At 39.3% G+C, this 19,021-nt stretch overlaps 1 protein-coding gene across 1 annotated transcript in view; it reads right to left on the reverse strand.

Annotated features, from left to right (window-relative positions):
- SNX10 (sorting nexin 10) overlaps positions 1 to 19,021 on the reverse strand; it is a 60,925-nt gene that overhangs the window by 25,033 nt on the left and 16,871 nt on the right. Inside the window, exon 2 of the mRNA XM_060782054.2 lies at positions 12,860 to 12,908. Coding sequence (XP_060638037.1) covers positions 12,860 to 12,883 — 24 coding nt within the window. The 5' untranslated portion in view covers positions 12,884 to 12,908. The remainder of the gene's footprint in view (positions 1 to 12,859; positions 12,909 to 19,021) is intronic.

The raw sequence follows: 19,021 nt of genomic DNA on the forward strand, positions 1-19,021 counted from the left end.
TCAAGCCTTGCATATACCTGTCTGAAATTAGAGTTTGTGTATATTATTTGTGCACAGTTCTCAAACCAGCCCCCAGCAGCAATAATTCACCCACAAATTACTTTGAGGTAGACAGTAAAAGTAGCGAGAAAGACAGCAATTTGGCCTAGCCCTAGACCTTCAGTTAATCATTAGCGCCCCACAACTGTAATTTGCATCATGTAGTTCCCTTTTATCTAAAAGGAAACACAATTGAGGTGAAGAAACCTCAGTTCATGGTTATTAAAAGTTTAACATGACTAAAACCGTTTTTAAAAATCAGATCCTTGATAATATTTCTCTGTACTATCTGTTACATAAGAGATCCATTTCAGGACCTTTCATGGAATATGACTTTTGTGTATAGTCTGGAACCCTATTTTAATTATCTGAAATGTTGAGCTTCTGGCTGAAGGATATAATAGAATCATGGACCTAGTAATGTTCAGAGAAGTATCCTTTCTAAGCCTCCAGTGTGATTCAATGGTCAAATTCTAGCAGAATGGTCTGCTGAAAACTGACCATAGTTCTAAAGCAGTGGTTTTCAACCTGAGAGTCCCCAGATGTTTTGGCTTTCAACTCCCAGAAATCTTAACAGCCGATAAATTGGTTGAGATTTCTGAGAGTTGTAGGCCAAAACACCTGGAGACTCACAGGTTGAGAACCACTGTTCTAGAGTATTCGGAGCTCTTCACGAATAACAGAAATTGCATTCAACTGGCTGATGTAATAAATAGCCCTACTGTATATCTTATCTTTCAGTTAGGATTTAATTGGGTTTTTACTCTAAAACAGTAACAGCCAACATAAATATATCAGATCATAAAACCTCTTAGTTAAAATAAATAAAATGCAGCAATAGCTGCGGAAAGTAAGGTGTCCTCTGTGGCCCAAGTGCACAACATACTTTGTTTCCACCTAATGCAGGAGCAAAGGGCCATTTTTCTAGGAAGTGTCCACATCATGCTTAAGAGATGTACCACAGAACAGGAGAAACAGAGCCAGACATTGCCTATGCAGGATAAGCCTTGTCTTCTGTGCGTTTTCTCTCCTAAAGAATTGTAATATGGACCACCAAGGCAAGACTTTGGAGAAGATCAGGTCCCCATAACAAAGTGATCTAGCAGATTTGACAGCTGGGCTTAAGGAGATGTCAGTCAAGAGGCAAGTTTTTTCTTCAGGCAGAAGAATGGGACAACAGGTTTTCTCACTGGAAGCATACCAGTTGTTAGGAATTGGGGCCGTGCTTGGTGCAATAGGTTAAACCCTTGTGCTGAACTGCTGACCTGAAGGTTGGCAGTTCAAAGTAGTGGGACGGGGTGAGCTCCCACTGTTAGCCTTAGCTCTTGCCAACCTAGCAATTCAAAAACATGTAAATGTGAGTAGATCAACAGGTACTGATTTGGCGGGGAGGTAACAAAGGAGCGTATGCAGCCATGCCAGCATCATGACCAGGAAATGTCTACGGAGAACAGGTTCCTTGGTCTGGAAATGGAAAAAGAGTACCTTCCCATGGCCAGAGTTGAGCACCACCTCCCAAAGACAGAAATTAAAGGGGAAGCCTTTATCTTTGTTCTGTGTATTTGTGTTTCGTTGTTATTTCGCTGTATTAAAGGCATTTAATGTTTGCCTATCTGTGTATGTTATAATGCACCCTGAGTCCCCTCGAGGAGATAGAGCGGAATATAAATAAAGCATATTATTGTTGTTGTTGTTGTTGTTGTTTTTGTGGGAGTTGAAGCCGAAAACACATGGAGGGCTGCAATTTGACATCACTTTAACTGGAATAGCTCGATGCTATTCCAGTTTTACAAGATCTTTGGCCTTTTTGTCAAAGAGTGCTGGTACCTAAACATACTGTAATTCGAATGATTCCAGGGCTTCTTAAACTTTTCCCCTTGGGAAACCTTTCTGCCTGAGAAAATTTTATGTGACCCCAGATATACAGGTATATAAAACAGGTTTAGAAATCTAAAATTTGCTGATAAATCAGCATTTGCAAGTCTTGCTAAACAAGTTGATTTCCCTTTTTTGTGGAGTATGGCTGAAGCATTTTCTGCAGAGTCTACTGTAAACACTGTACCCAATGACCTATGGACTTTGGGACTAAACTCCCAAACATTTCTTCCAGATATTTAAAGGTATGAGCAGTGTGTATATTCACTTGCCCGGCCAGGGTAATATGGCAAAAAAGGGAAGGTTGCTGTAATATGACAACAGCCTTTGGGTACAATCAGTTTCAATACAGAAGTTTCTTGCCACAGTGAGCACTGAAAAGAATTTCAACTCACAGTTGCTTCAACCTGACTAGAATTCTGCAAGAAGAGCTCTACTCATGTTCAGCAGGCTTCAGTTACTGCTTCAGACCTCCTTGCTCAAAATAGGAAGATCAAGAACAGAGTCAACAGGGCTTGATACACACAGAGACACTGGGGGTAGGAAAGTGTGTAGCCCATCTCTCTCCCTTCCCTTTTAGCTCTTGCATTTTGGTGAATAGGTCTTCTGTCATACATAAATGAGGTTGTTGTTGCTATCATTCTTATGTACCTTCAGGTCATTTCTGACTTGTGACAACCCTAGGCTGAACTTATCACAAGGTTCTCTTGGCAGAATTTGTTGAGAGGGGCTGTTCCATTACCTTCCTCTGAGAGTGAAAGAGTTTGAGCTGCCCAAGGTCACAAGTAGATTTCAATTGCCGGCAAGGATTCAAACCCTGGACTCCCAGTATCCTAGTCCAACACTAGGAGGAGAAAATTAGTGTAATTTTGACACTGCTTACTGCAGCCTGAAAACAGGTCCTACCACATATGACCTGTGTTTCACATAGCTCTTTCTTGCGACCCCAAGGTCAGAATTATATTACACCATAGGGTTCACCAAATGGAAATGGAGGTTATAACTTGCTTGCGTGCTTCACCTATGAATGCTTTGTCTTCAATCCTGCTTAATATTTGGATTTATAAAGATAAAGAGCACTCCTAGCCAAGACAGGAAGATGAAAAACAGAGGGAGTAATAGCACTGATACTACCACCGCAGTTATTGGATCTGTGCTTTGTGCCTTCAAGTCACTTGTTATTTATGAAAGCCCTAAGGATTTCCTTGCAAGACTAACCAGAGAGGGTATGGCATTGCCAATCTCTGAGGCTGAGAGAGTGCAAGTTGCCCAAGGTCACCCAGTAGGTTTCAAACCCTAACATCCAGAGTGATAGTCTCAAACCACTACACCATACTGGCTCTCTGTTGGGTCTAGTCCAGTGGTTCTCAACCTGTGGATCCCTGGATGTTTTTGCCTACAACTCCCAGAAATCCCAGTCAGTTTACCAGCTGTTAGGATTTCTGGTAGTTGAAGGCCTAAACATCTGGGGACCCACAGGTTGAGAACCACTGGTCTAGTCGGTGAATTACGAATGTTAGGGATATTATACTCATAGGTCATAGGGAAGTAATATACATCACAGCCCCACTTAGCAAAATGTGTAAGAGGGAATCATAGAATCATAGAGTTGGAAGAGACCTCGTGGGCCATCCAGTCCAATCCCCTGTCAAGTAGCAGGGAAATTGCATTCAAACACCCCCGACAGATGACCATGCAGCCTCTGTTTAAAAGCCTCCAAAGAAGGAGCCTCCACCACACTCCGGGGTAAAGAGTTCCACTGGTGAACAGCTCTCAAAGTCAGGAAGTTCTTCCTAATGTTCAGATGGAATCTTCTTTCTTGTAGTTTGAAGCCATTGTTCTGCATCCAGTCTCCAGGGAAGCAGAAAACAAGCTTGCTCCCTCATCCCTATGACTTCCTCTCACATAAGCTGCTCCTCATAGGGCTTATTCTCCATGCTTGCTTATGCTGGCAGGGATGAAATAAATCCAAAATACACCAGAGTTTAGAAGAATTAATAGAATGACATAATTAATACAATTTTTAAACATAGCTTTCCAGATTCTGCAATTACCTACATGCTCTACTGTTTTGATTACCTGTCAAATATGAAAGGCACGTCACTCCAGTATATGACAACACTAGAAACACGATGTTGTCGTCATTATTGTTCATTACAGATGGGAATCTATCATTTCATAGGACATAAGATGTGGAAAATCCAGGGAGGTTGTTTCCCCCTTTGGAATTTCCCAATTTTATTCTAAAGGCTGGGTATTTCCACTCTGGACCTGGCTGCATATCTATCTACCAAGTTGAGCAACCCTTTCTTTCAGTTATTTACTCTCTCTTTCTTTCATTTTCTCTTCCTGCTTGTTCTTTTGTTCTCTTGAGCTTGTTGGTATGTTGCTTACAGCCCATGTTCCAACTTTATGTGCCACATTTGTCATTATAGTTTACCTTCTTTCCCAATCCAAATTTGCAGTATAGTCCCAAACACAAATAAGCCACGCTGTGTTCAAAGGGGCTTATTCTCTAAGAACTGTGTTTATAATAGCAACCTAAGGCTCCAATCTTATGCCTGTTTGTGTGGAAATAAAGCCCAGTGAACTCAACTGAACTTGCTTCTAAGTGAACATGCAAACAATTATTCTGCAAGTTGAAACAGTGGAAAACTTTCTTCTCCAATGTTTCTGAAATGTTATTTCTAGATGTCCCAAAGCCTCTAGATGTGATCACAGATTTTGCTATAAATAGTAATAACTGATAAGAATAAGCCATATGTTTTAAATGAAATACAGTACGATCCCATATTCATGGGACTGATATCCATAGTTTCATCTATCCACATCCAACAAAATCCTCTCTAGGCATTTTCTATGTTCTTCAGTGTGACTCTGTGTTATTCCTGGGTCAAACTTCTTTCATTTCAGTAGGATTTGTTATTACCTGTAGCTTCACATATCTCTGTGAAGTCCAGGAATGTATATCTTGAAGATATGGGGATCGTACTGTAGTATGTTACGAGTAAGATCTGATATTAGTATTGACCCACTGAAAATAAGGTAATCTTGATTAAGGATGTGAACTGGGTAAATGTTGTCTGGCTGCAATTTCCAGCAGCCGAAGTTAAGCATAGCTAATGGTGAGGTATGCGGGGAGTTGCAGTTCAACAATATCTGATGGACAATCCATTTCCCGTACCTAACCATGACTAAAGAGCCGCTGGTCTACTGTAAATATGACTAAGTCTGGATCCAAACCATGGGAAATATTACTGAAAAAGAAAAAGAAACTGGGAAAATAATACAAGGAAGAAGATTGGTTTTCCAATGATTAAGCATTAGAATGTCAGAACAACAAGGGAAACAACAGATGACAAACAGACTCATGTTCATGAACTTCATAGGTTGCGCAGTGGGTTAAACCCTTGTGTGAACAGGACTGATGACCGACAGGTCAGAGGTTCAAATCCGGGGAGAAAGTGGGTTGAGCGCCCTCTGTCAGCTCCAGCTCCCCATGTGGGGACATGAGAGAAGCCTCCCACAAGGATGGTAAAACATCAAGATATCCGGGCGGTCCCTGGGTAACCTCCTTGCAGACAGCCAATTCTCTCACACCAGAAGTCACTCTTGACACGAAAAAAAGAGCTTCATACAAAAATATCCCAAGGAAAGGTGAAAAAAAAAACTATCAACAACAGAGGAAGAACAAGGATTCTGGCGCCAGAGACCTTGGAAAACATGGTTTTCTTAGGGCACCTGAGCCTTTGAAATACATAGAGATCGTATACAGTGTGGAGGGATGTGTGTGTTTTTTTGTGATGTGTGCTGGGAAAAGCATTTGATTTTGTTATACAATGTACATAGACAATAATGTTATTTCATTCTATTCAGTTTCAGGATCCAGTCACCTTCCCTGGATACCAAAACCCACGGATGTGCAAGTCCCGATATTTAAAACAGTATTGTATATATTGGGACTTGCACATTTTGCCTAATATAAAATGGCAAAATGAAGGTTTGCTTTTTGGACTTTTAAAAAATACTTTCAAGCCATTGGTGGTTAAATCTAAAGGTATAGAATACATGGACCTGGAAAGCTAATTGTAATTCCCAAGATCTTGAAGATGTGATGGAATACTGTCATAATAAGGCCTTCTCTGCCAGACCAGGGACTGTACAGGATAGTTGGTAGGACTCAACATGGGCTTGGAATAAAATGAGATTGTATTTTATTTTGTTTTTGGGAAAACTTCATTTTCCTTCTCAAATTCCAAGTCAAGTTAAAGCATGTTGCTCATTGATGCAGGCGAAATGTTAGGAGAGAATACTTCTAGAACATGGCCATACAGCCCGAAAAACCTACAACAACCCATGTTGCTCATTGTTAAACAGCACAGCAGGTATGTGCAGAAACTGTAGCCTACTGGGTTATGGGGCAAGGGAGGCTCTAGGGCATGGCTAGAGAATGGAAGAAGTCTAGGTAGCAGGTCACTCAAATGTGATCATGAAGTTGCAGTGGAAAGTATTTTCTCTTTTTTTAGCCATGGAAAGTTTTGAAATGTGCTACCTTTGAATTTAACATTTGTATTCCGCAAAATACAGTTACAGCAAAAGGTAATCTTCCCAACACTGATTCCAAGACAGTTATTTCCTACGGTCTTAACAACTGAAAGACTCTGAAAGAAAAGAAGACCTGTCTTAAGAGGTGGCACTGAATTTAACTGCAGTTCTAGTGATCCCACTTAAATTTTGAACTCTTCTGATTCTTCCCCATCCTTATTTTTTTATGCCACCTGACAACTCAAAATCTTAAAATTTTGAACTTGTCTATTGACTAGTCCTACTAAAATATAAAAGGTGTGATTCACTCACAGCTTTACTTTGTATGTATGTTCCTAATGTTATCCCCACAAGATCCTGCAATGCTTCAAGGTGTTTTTCCATATACATTTACCACCACATTAATTGTCATTTATAGCATGTGATTTAAATGATGTTTTATTGAACATAATTATTGATCTGGCCTTTGCTCATTCTAAGGCAGGACTATAGATATTTTACTTGTAAATTAGTCATTTTGCAATTCATTTTGATGCCAACATGACTTGCTCCCAATGCCTTTTTACTGGCAAGACCCATCAACTGTAATCTGAACAGGAGTAGGCTCTTAAAACGCATAACCAAAACACTGAATTTTTAACAAGGAGGACTCCATGTGACTTTAATTTCATAATAAATTTTTAACAATGAGAACTCCATGTGACTTTACTTTCATAATAAATTCATGTTAAACAAGAAAAACTGCAACCTACATCTGGAAATAAGGATAAGGGCCAGAGCTTCGTAGCAGTGCACAATTCAGTCCCTGGCATCTCCATTTAAGGTGATATCAAACAACCAAGCTAGGAAAAAACGCTGTCCAAGAGGTAGAGAGCTGTTTCCAATCAGAATAAACAATGTGGGATCAGAATGATTACTGGGCTGACAGACGAAGCAGCTTTTGTGTGTGTGTGTGTGTGTTTTTTCATGTCAGGAGAGGCTTGAGAAACTGCAAGTCGCTTCTGGTGGGAGAAAATTGGCCAACTTCAAGGACATTGCCCAAGGGATGCCCAGATGTTTGATGTTTCTCCGCATGGGGAGCTGGAGCCGACAGAGGGAGCTTAACCCGCTCTCCTGCCGGAACAAGGGTTTAACCCATTGTGCCACTGGGGCTCCAGCCTTTGTGTTAAAGAAGCACAGAACATGTGCTCAATCTGACTTCCAAAGATTCTTATTCAAAATCAACACAAAACACTCAAACTAGCAATCAAACACTGTAGGTGGATGAGTATGTCAACATATGACATGAACTTTGTAAGATTTGCTTAGGCCAGAAATTCTCAGTTTGTCATTCCCTTCCTCTCAAGTGTAGCTTTTGGCATGAATGTCAATCCAAATAAGAACCAGGCCTGATCCTGTTTAGCTTCTGAGATCAGACAGGATCTATTGCTCTTGGGGTATTTAAAAAGCAGTTATGCATAAATAAATACATGCAACTAGTTGTACGTGGATGAGAATCTAGGCCTAAATTAAGTTGTTACTTCCAACCAGAAATGACCCGTTACATAAATGGGAACTTGATAAGTTAACATTTAAGTTCCTTTGTTTCAATGGGTCTGCCTGGAACCAATCACCCAATATCTTCTGTAGTTCCCACTAAAAATATTCTCTTTTGGGTAAAGAATATTTGAATTCAGATTGTTTTTCTGGCACAATGCAGAAAAGACCCTTTCTTTAGCCTGCAGTACAAAGTTGTAGCCAAAGGGTGGGGATGTGAAAAATGTCACCCAAATAACTTTTGTACGCCACTCCCAAAATACAAGTGAAAAAGATTGGGAAAAGTCTTCCCAACTACCACTCCTGAACAGCAAATGTATTGGACCCTCCCTGAAAAGATTCTCTAGCCAGCAAGCCTGGAAGTCACAATCAAAATTGTGACTGCAAACCTCCATCCCATTTTTAGGGAAAGAAAAAAAAAAAAACAATAGGGACCTTTAAAGTGAAAATGTGCCCCCTAAATGTTGAAAGCTAAAAAATGCTTCAGCTAAAAAAGCCAATGGGATTTTGGCCTGCATAAACAGGAGTATAGTGTCTAGGAGAAGTCATGCTACCCCTCTATTCTGCCTTGGTTAGACCATACCTGAAATACTGTATCCAATTCTGGGCACCACAATTGAAGAGAGATATTGACAAGCTGTAATGTGTCCAGAGGAGGACGACTAAAATGATCAAGGGACTGGAGAACAAGCCCTATGAAGAGCGACTTAAAGAGCTGGGCATGTTTAGCCTGCAGAAAAGAAGACTGAGAGGAGACATGATAGCCATGTATAAATATGTGAGGAGAAGTCATAGGGAAGAGGGAGCAAGCTTGTTTTCTGCTGCCCTGGAGAATAGGACACAGAGCAATGGCTTTAAACTACAGGAAAGGAGATTCCACCTGAACATTAGGAAGAACTTTCTGACTGTGAGAGTTGTTCAGCAGTGGAATTCTCTACCCCAAAGTGTGGTGGAGGCTCCTTTTATGGAGGCTTTTAAACAGAGGCTGGATGGCCACCTGTTGGGGGTGCTTTGAACTACATTGTCTTGCTTCTTGGCAGGGGGTTGGACTGGATGGCCCACGAGGTCTCTTCCAACTCTATGATTCTAAAGACATTTTAAACAAAGTATATTTCATCTGGTAGAAACATAACTATGACTAAAGTCTTCCCAACTTTATATTTTTACAATCTGAAAAAAGATGTTAAAAGAGGATTATTTACTAATATTTAGCATTTATGGTTCAACTGTTCAGAAAACCCTTGTGCATTTCAGCACTCATGTCAAATTGTATTACCACTGTTGTTGTTGTAGATGTAAAATATCTGGTAAAATGAACTTCTCCTGAGATGGACCGTAATAAATGTAGTTGTTGTTATATTATCTTCATAAAGCAGGGCTTAAAAGACAGAATTAGAGTTGGCAACATGCAAACTATATCTATGCCAGTTTGTTTGTTTTTTCTCCTTGTCCATTTAGAGAACAGCTTTGTGTTTTTTTCCACCTCTCTTTTTATTTTTTATTTAAAGTACACAATTTTCCTCAGAAATAAAGCAAAGCTTAGATTTTTTTAAAAAATACATGAATGCGGTTCATTCACTCTTCTAATACTGTGGATTATTTATCTGAATTGCAAATGTTTAATAAGGAACAATATGTTCCTATGATTGAGAAGACTGATCTAGTACAACTGTGCAGAGGTAAATGGGTTTGTTATGATTATCTGCCTTCAAGCCATTTTTGACCTACATCAACCCTAAAGTGAACCTAACACAGGGTTTTCTTGGCAAGATTTGTTCTGAAGATGTTTGTTGAACAAAGATCAGCTAGTAAATCCAGGGTAGTATGTTCTCCAGCAGAAATATCTGGAATATTCTAAGTCAATGTTTCTCAACCTGGGGCTGGGGCCCCTGGGGGGATCACGAGGTGGTGTCAAAGGGGTTGCCAAAGACCATCAGAAAACACAGTATTTTCTGTTGGTCATGGGGGTTCTGTGAGGGAAGCTTGGCCGAATTCTATCATTGGTGGGGTTCAGAATGCTCTTTGATTGTAGGTGAACTATAAATTCCAGCAACTACATCTCCCAAATGTCAAGGTTTATTTTCCCCAAACTTCACCAGTGTTCACATTTGGGCATATTGAGTGTTCGTGCCAAGTTTGGTCCAGATCTATCATTGTTTGAGTCCACAGTGCTCTCTGGATGGAGGTGAACTGCAACTCCAAAACTCAAGGTCAATGACCACCAAACCCTTCTAGTACTTTCTGTTGGTCATGGGAGTTCTGTGTGCCAAGACTGATTCAATTTTATCATTGGTGGAGTTCCGAATACTCTTTGATTGTAGGTGAACTATAAATCCCAGCAATTACAACTCCCAAATGAAAAAATCAATGCCCCCAACCCCACCAGTATTCAAATTTGGGTGTATCTGGTATTTGTGCCAAATTTGGTCCAGTGAATGAAAATACATCCTGCATACCAGATATCTACATTATAATTCAAAACAGTAGCAAAAATACAGTTGCGAAGTAGCAATGAAAATAATTTTATGGTTGGGGGTCACCACAACACAAGGAACTGTATTAAGGGGTCGTGGCATTAGGAAGGTTGAGAACCACTGCTCTAAACAATATGGAGAACCAAATAACTCCATAAATGTGGTCCTCAAATTCCTTATCTTCCATGAAGGAGTCAATTGACTCCAACCTAATCCCTTCCATTTTCAGTTACTAATACTCCTGGTGTTCTCCAGCCCTCTTCTTCCTCTTGAGATCGCCCTCTGCGATGAACAATGAAACAAAACTTCATTCATTATGCAAAAAGAATAATAAATTCTGTTAACTAGCAAAATTTGCCTCCTAAGCTTTGTTAGAAAAATGTGGAAATGAGTTAGCACATAACTAATCAAATTTACCAGTTGTTTCCAAGGTCCAAGAGTGAGCACCACTAACCAACAAATTAACTTCTTTAAACCTTCTTGGGGAAAAGGTGCAAATAATTAGCATTTCTAAATTCTGGAAAGTAGCAGATCAGTTGCTAATTCCAGAATTTAAGGAAGCACATGCTACTTCTGGATCTAACAAGAAGCACTCTGCATATTTCTATGCGCAAGTTGTTTGGATGAATAAATTCTTTAACAAAGTGCTTGTTGGCTAAACTGGCCAGAAGAGGCAGGCACAGATCAATACAGCCTTAAAAACAAGGCAGCTGCAATTTAAAACACAAGTGAAGACCTATCTCTTCCAGCAGGCTTTCCCAGATAGTTTTAATGACAAATTTTTAACTTCTACTTTAAGTCTAATTTTTGCTTGTGTATTTTAATGTGTATTTTGTGGAAGTACGTTTTAATATTAATCTGTGTCTTCTACTGAGTATTGTTAAATGATTATGTGTTTTTATTATGTGTTTTAGCAATGTTGTAACCTGCCTCAAGCTGTGAGGAGAGGTAGGGAAAAATTAAATAATATTTTTTTCATGTCAAGAGTGACTTGAGAAACTGCAAGTCGCTTCTAGTGCGAGAAAATTGGCCGTCTGCAAGGACCTTGCCCAGGGGATGCCGGGATGTTCTGATGTTTTATCATCTTTATGGGAGGCTTCTCTCATGTCCCTGCATAGGGAGCTGGAGCTGTCAGAAGAAGCTCATCCACGGTCTTCCCGGATTTGAACTTCCGACCTATCAGTCTTCAGTCCTGCCGGAACAAGGGTTTAAGCCACTATGCCACCGGGGGCATAATAATAATAATAATAATAATAATAATAATAATAAATGGGGTTGTCAAAAATGCCAAGCATCATATGGAGAGGTACCTATCGCTCAAAGCAGATCATGGAAAAGTTGCTTTGAAGGATTAGAAACCTTATGATTTCACAATTAATATGGCAGCATAAACAGGGGTGGTTGAAGGAACAGAATCACAAGTCCAGCAGAGCCAACAAGCATTCACTCTCTCAGGAATGGCATGTTCATGTTCAATATTGAAGCTGAAAAGTCACATAATGCTATTGCTGTTCTCTACATCCAGCACTGTAGGGTGCCACCAGAACAACACCAAGATCACTGTTGATACCCAAAATGTAAATTATCCTTGCACTCTAAATTGTACCATACGTCAGCCTTGAAGCCACCTTAATTTCCTGTAAAGCCTGATGCTACTCCAAGGGCACTACAGGAAATTAAAATGGTGAGGCCAAGCTACCAGGCACTACCACATTCCAGTGGAAGCTGTTGGCTTCCATGTAACTGGAGTGAAAGGCTTTAATCCAGGTTTTAAAAGAGCTCTTCAATGTGTTGGACCCTATTCTTCCATTCCTACACTTGTGATCTCACACTTGTGAATATGCTCGCTTTCAACTACTAAAGCAGAAACTGCCAACCTGTGGCCTTTCATATGTTGCTGAACTGCAACTTTCAACTACCCCAGCTAGCTTAAGTAATTCTAAGAGTTGTAGTCCACCAGGCTCTCGCCCATTTTGCACTGAAATGAATAGAATACATCAGTGGAATTTCCTTATGTGATGACCCCAATTGCAAAAGCTGCCTAACTCATCATTTTCCACCTCTTACACACACATACACACATCATTACAACATAAGTGTTGGAGGAAATCTATATTTGTCATCTCATCTTTGCAACAGTTGCACAATCCTTTTTTTAAAGTTCTAAAATACTGCCAAGTGTATCCGCACAAATCCCCTAGACTAGACATTTCACTCAGCCAGTTGGTTATATATAGTTCTGTGCAATATGGTGACAGAAGAATACTTGACTCAGTATAGAAGTATGTTCATTTTAATAATTTCTCCTTTCAATAATGTGAAACCAGCTTCCTGATTGGTTACACAAACAGAAGTTTCACATGTTTTTAAAAGTCATTTTATAATCTTACCTGTTCTTCATGCTTTGGTGCCATCTTTTAAGCTGCATGTGGTGCCAATCTAAAAACACAAACATGGTAAAACCAAATAAATATAATTGAAAGGATATCAATTTTAACTAAAGGTGAGAATATTCCAGTTCAACCACAACACAATCCCAATCCCTATTTTAGTAAATTAGAAAAGTAACTTTGGCCCCTTCCACACAGCTGAATAAATCCTACATTATCTGCTTTGAACTGGAATATGTGGCAGGGTGGACTCAGATAACCCAGTTCAAAGCAGATATTGTAGGATTTTCTGCCTTGATATTTTGGGTCCTATGGCTGTGTGGAAGGACCCTTTGTGTAGTCCATGGGCTCTTTCTAAATTATATAAAATTAAAAATAATTCAGAAGTTTTTGAAAGGTGGGTTACTATAAATATGCATATGAAAACTGATATGCATATGATCTTTAGAAATAAGATTATTAAAAATGTTGAAAAAGGAATTTCTACAAGTTAAAAAAACACAGTACACATTTATATGCATTCTAAAAGAACAAAGTGTGGGAATTTCCCATAAACGCTTGAATAGGAAATCAAGTGAAACTTAGATACAAAGACAGTTCTCCAAACCTATTGTGTGTCTATTTGTTTCTCTGGCATACAGTTCTGAAATGGGTTGTCCCATAAAAATGAGTTGTTCCTGAACTACACATAGCATGAACTATTCACTTTGGAAATCACATGTAACATTAAGCAAGACAGACATATTTACTGGAGTAGTAGCTGGGCAGGAGGAAGACTTGTATCATGCCATATGGTCTTTTCAAAGGACAAGAAATAATAACAGGTGCCTATCAAGCTACATGAAAATAACCACAAAATGTTGTTGTTTATTTGTTCAGTCGCTTCCGACACTTTCTGACCTCATGGACCAGCCCACACCAGAGCTCCCTGTTGACTGTGGCCACTCCCAGTTCCTTCAAGGTCAAGCAAGTCACTTCAAGGATATCATCCATCCATCTTGCCCTTAGTTGGCCTCTCTTTCTTTTTCCTTCTATTTTTCCCGGCATTATTGTCTTCTTCAAGAACCTCAACATACTGATTTTTTAAATTATTATTTCTATTAAAACCCTGACTAGTTTTTGTTATGTTATTTTGCTACTTCTATGCCATACCTTGAAATATGAGGTAGAACCATTTCCTGAATTCTATAATAGAAAAAAACCTGAATTCACCCCACAATTGCCAAAAAAAATCTCAACCCAGAGTATCATTCTAACTGTTATCTTGCCTGTTCTGGCTTATTCTGATCCCTGTTTTTGCTTCTTCTGAGAAATAAGAAAGTAAAGACCTAATTTTAAAATATATATTTTAAAAACTAAGTACTGTAGAACTCAGAGCTATCAGTCCCTTTTTTAAAGAAGGGCTAACATTCCCTTTTACTGTACCTGTCCAAGCTCTGAGCAGAAATAATCAGATAAGCAGAAATCAATGTGCATGGTCTCACCAACTGTGCCTATATCAGTGGTCTACAAAACTCATTCCCAAAAGGATATTGGGACTGATGAGAGTCATTTCTTTTTTTCTTTTCCATTTTTGTGTCAGGAGCAACTTGAGAAACTACAAGAGAATTGGTTGTCTGCAAGGACATTGCCCAGGGGATGCCTGGATGTTTTACCATCCTTGTGGGAGGCTTCTCTCATGTCCCCACACAAGGGGCTGGAGCTGACAGAGGGAGCTCAACCCGCTCTCCCCGGATTTGTACCACTGACCTTTTGGTCAGTAGTCTTGCCGACACAAGGGTTTAATCCATTGTGCTACCAGGGATTTGATAACTTATCTATGAGTGAACACTAGAAAGAACTTTGCCCTCTTATCTCAGGCAAGTAGGAGTAGGGGGTGGACCATGTAGGGCTGAAACTATAGAATTACACTAGAGGACCAAAAGTTTTAGGGAGAGTATTTATCTGGCATTTGTAGGTCCTCCAGCATGAGTCTATGGTGAACATCCACAAAACGTTGACTATAGTCACACTGAAGGACATAGAGATTCCTATAGAGGGGTTTACTCGGGTATAATAAAAACAAAGGGTTTTTTATTTATAACTTTTCCAAATTTTTTGGAGTCCTGCACCTCTAACCTCAGCAAATGTGGAGGGCTGTCTGTAATTTGCCACCTCACCATGTAGAAAATGCCTTATTCCCTACAGAAATATAAAAAATGGACAAGGAAGGGAAAGTTAGAAAATTGCACCCCAAGCCATTGCCACGTTGCTTAATACAAAAAAAAAACTCTGTGTTTAAAAAAAAAAAGAAAATATCTGAGTATTTCACTTTTGCATTTTAGCTCTGTGAAAGACAGTATGGCACAACTCTGGAAAGCCAGGGCTGAAATTCCTGCTCAGTCATGGAAACCCACTGAATGTCCTTGGGCAAGTCACATTATTTTAGGCCCCATCTACACTGCCAGTTTCTAAATCCAAATTATCTGCTTTGGACTGGATAATAGGCAGTGTAGATTAATATAATCCAGTTCAAAACGGTTTCTGGATTCAGAAACTAGATTATATGGCAGTGAAGATCCAGACCGAAACTCAGTTCCTGTGGAAGGGAATGGCAACCGCCAAATAAATCTTGCAAAAAAAAACACACAACAAAACAAAAAACCTTTGTGACAAAGTCGCAATAAATCTGTGATGGTTCTAGAAACAGAAAATTGGTCTCTAGAGTGACCACAATTGATCATAAATACCACAAAACAGAATTACAACTTCCACAATTCACATAGTTCATTTCAACATCAGTGGATGACCTACATTGCACAACATATAATCAATTACATACTTTGGATCAAAATCAAGTAAATTAATTTCTTGAGGGACAGTCCATCAATGTAGGTTCTCATGTGTTTATTCCAGATTACACTCCTACTGTTCCACACATCACACCTAACACTAGTCATTCCATGCTAATCAAGGTGGCCAATTGCAACATTCATACCTGCCTCAAACAGACAAGAGTTCTTTTTCCCACCCTGGACATTCCACAGATATATAAACCCCACTTGCCTAGTTTTCCACAGACATCGCAACCTCTGAGGATGCTTGCCATAGGTGTGGGCTAAACATCAGGAGACAATGCTTCTGGAACATGGCCATGCAGCCTGGAAATATCACAGCAACTCAGTGATTTCAGCATGAAATCCTTCGACAACACCACTTTTAGATATTTCTCTAGTCTACTTCAAACATTTAACAAGCTCCATATTTCCAAATCCAATAAAATAAAAGCACTTCCTTCCAGAGCCTTAAAAAATACCTCATATACCTCTGAGGATGCTTGCCATAGATGCAGGCAAAACGTCAGGAGAGAATGCCTCTAGACCATGGCCATATAGCCCGAAAAAACCTACAACAACCCTTAAAAAATACTTGTGACTTACATTTTTTAGGGTTTGAAAAGCCAACTTTCTCGTTACAATGTTATATCATTATTCTTCTTTTAAGTTTCCCATTACATTTGAAGTAAGCTAGGGATTAATGTATCCTAAACACACTAAAGGTGCAAGATTCCATCTGTTCTTAGAAGCTAAGCAGGGTCATCTATGGTTAATACTTTGACTGGAAACCTCCAGTTAATATAAGCTGCTATGACTATATTTCAGAGGAAGGGCATGACAAAACCACTTTATTCTCTACCTTTAAAAACCCTATGAAATTTATGGAGTACTCCTAAATTAACAAGTAATTTGAAGGCAGACATACACATATTCATACACACATATTTGTAACTTAATGGCACAAAACCTGAAATATTCCCACTAAGATGACTCTGAAAACCTAACAAACCTTACTTGACACACCAAAAATACCTTCTCTGCCACTCATGGCATTGGTTTTGAAATATAAATTCATTGCACCCTGGTCATCCTACAAAACAACTTGTTGGTGCTCAACTTTGCCACTTCAGATCACATGCTAACTTGGGAGGATTACTAACACATGCAACTTGGAGATAGAGCTAGTCTTGCACATTGCTGAAGAGCCCTTCATGTCGTTAGAAGTAAATGCCAGGAAATGGCTATTATTATTATTATTGTTATTATGGAAAATGGCTACATCAATAGTAAATAATGTAAATAGTAAATAGTAAATGGCTACATCAACTCAACTCTGCTCAGAACAAATTGTGAAGGACCTCTTATATACATTTGAACCAGGTTCTGTTGAAATATAAATTCATTGCACCCTAGTCACATACCTCTCATTTTCAAGAAAACATGGAAGATTATGTTTCTTTCTTTGGGATTCAGTGTGCCTCAAGTTTAAAATCAGGAAGTGTTAATGTGAAAATGTTGCCCTGGCAAAGTCTGACAACATCTTCAAAGGATGTAACTTTGCACAGTGTTGCAATTGTCTTGTGGATGAGAGCATAAGCAACCAGAGAGTTTCTTTCCACGAGAAATTGGATGTGCAGCGTAAAAACACTGATCTGCTGTTTTTAAAGTTACACAGCAATCTGAATATACGATGCTATCTTACCATTACGTCAGAGAAGCAGCCCATTTAGCTTAACATTATTGACACAGACCACAGGTCATTTCTCCAGACAAGAGTTTTTCCATGGAAATGCTGACAATTTAGGGAAAAAAACCTGAGTTACAATCATTAGTAAAAGCACAAGCTCTCAGCTAAAGACTTCTGACATGTTCCTTGGAAATATTGTAGCAGGCTTAATTTATTTACTCAGCAACTAGCTTCTAGGGCATTAAACACATCAAGCAGCTCGGAAATTGAAGTAATAACCTAAGTAAACAGGGTGGTTAGGCTTTTCAGGGCCTTCCATATTTAATATTTTACGTTTTGGACCATTTACTTATGAATCTTGGGGGAAGGGGGTTGGATGTCTATCTATGCCTTCAAGTTAGTTGTCTAATGATAATAACAACAACAGCAACCATCACGCAAAAATACTATGGGACTTTCAAATCCAGACTGACAAAGTTTTGGAACACAATATATCAGATGTCACAATTGTGGAAAAGAAAAAAGTTTGGATTATTGATGTTGCCATACCAGGTGACAGGCGAATTGACAAAAAACAACAGCCGTTATCAGGACCTCAAAATTGAACTACAAAGGCTCTCGCATAAACCAGTTCAGATGGTCCCAGTGGTCATCGGCACACTCAGTGCCGTGCCAAAAACCTCAGCCAGCATTTGGAAACAATAAACATTGACAAAATCACAATCTGTCAGTTGCAAAAGGCCACCTTACTTGGATCTGCGCACATCATTAGAAATTACATCACACAGTCCTAGATGCTTGGGAAGTGTTCGACTTGTGATTTTGTGATACGAAATCCAGCATATAGATCTTGTTTGCTGTGACATACTGTGTTTTTGTGTCAGAATAATAATAATAATAATAATAATAATAATAATAATAATACCTGCCTATCCTTATGGCTGGCCACATGATGGCCCCATTAATTTTACAGGGGTTTCTTAGGCAAGGAACATTCAGGTGGTTTTCTCTAGTCCTTTCTCTGAAATACAGCCAACCTTTGCCATTAGCTGGACCTAGGAGCATAGGGCCCCCAGAAAAGTAGGAAAACTGCAAATAAAAAACATTATGCTTTTATCTGAGAGAACACCTCTCTAAGAATTTCTATGTCCTTCAGTATCTCTATGTATTGTAAACCTCCAGAAGTTTACCTACAATCACACTGGAGGACCTACAAATGCCTAGAGAAGAGCTCTCTTCAAGAGTTTTTAGGTCCTCCAGCACGAATTTATGGTGGAAGTTGACCATGAAGCCATGCTGAGTGACCTAGAACGTCCTACAAAGAACATATTGATCAAATCCGCAAATAATCAGATCCACTAAAATGAAATTCAACTTCCACAATGGAAGTTGACCATAAAGTAATGTTGGACAACCTAGAAAGTCCTACAAAAAGCATATTAATCAAATCCGCAAATAATCAAATCCACTAAAGTGAAATTCACAGATTTTGAAGTTCAACTGCATAGCATTACAGCACCAAGTATTCACTAGCAGTCTCCCATCCAGGGCTGACCTTGCTTACTTTTCCAAGATTAGACAGGTTCTGGACCTTTTACATATGCTTCTTCTTGTTGTATCTTGCCAAGCTTTCAATAGTAGAATATCTGCATATATTAA

The sequence above is a fragment of the Anolis sagrei genome, chromosome 6, assembly GCF_037176765.1.
Source record: "Anolis sagrei isolate rAnoSag1 chromosome 6, rAnoSag1.mat, whole genome shotgun sequence".
In the NCBI taxonomy this organism is placed as follows: Eukaryota; Metazoa; Chordata; class Lepidosauria; order Squamata; family Dactyloidae; genus Anolis; species Anolis sagrei.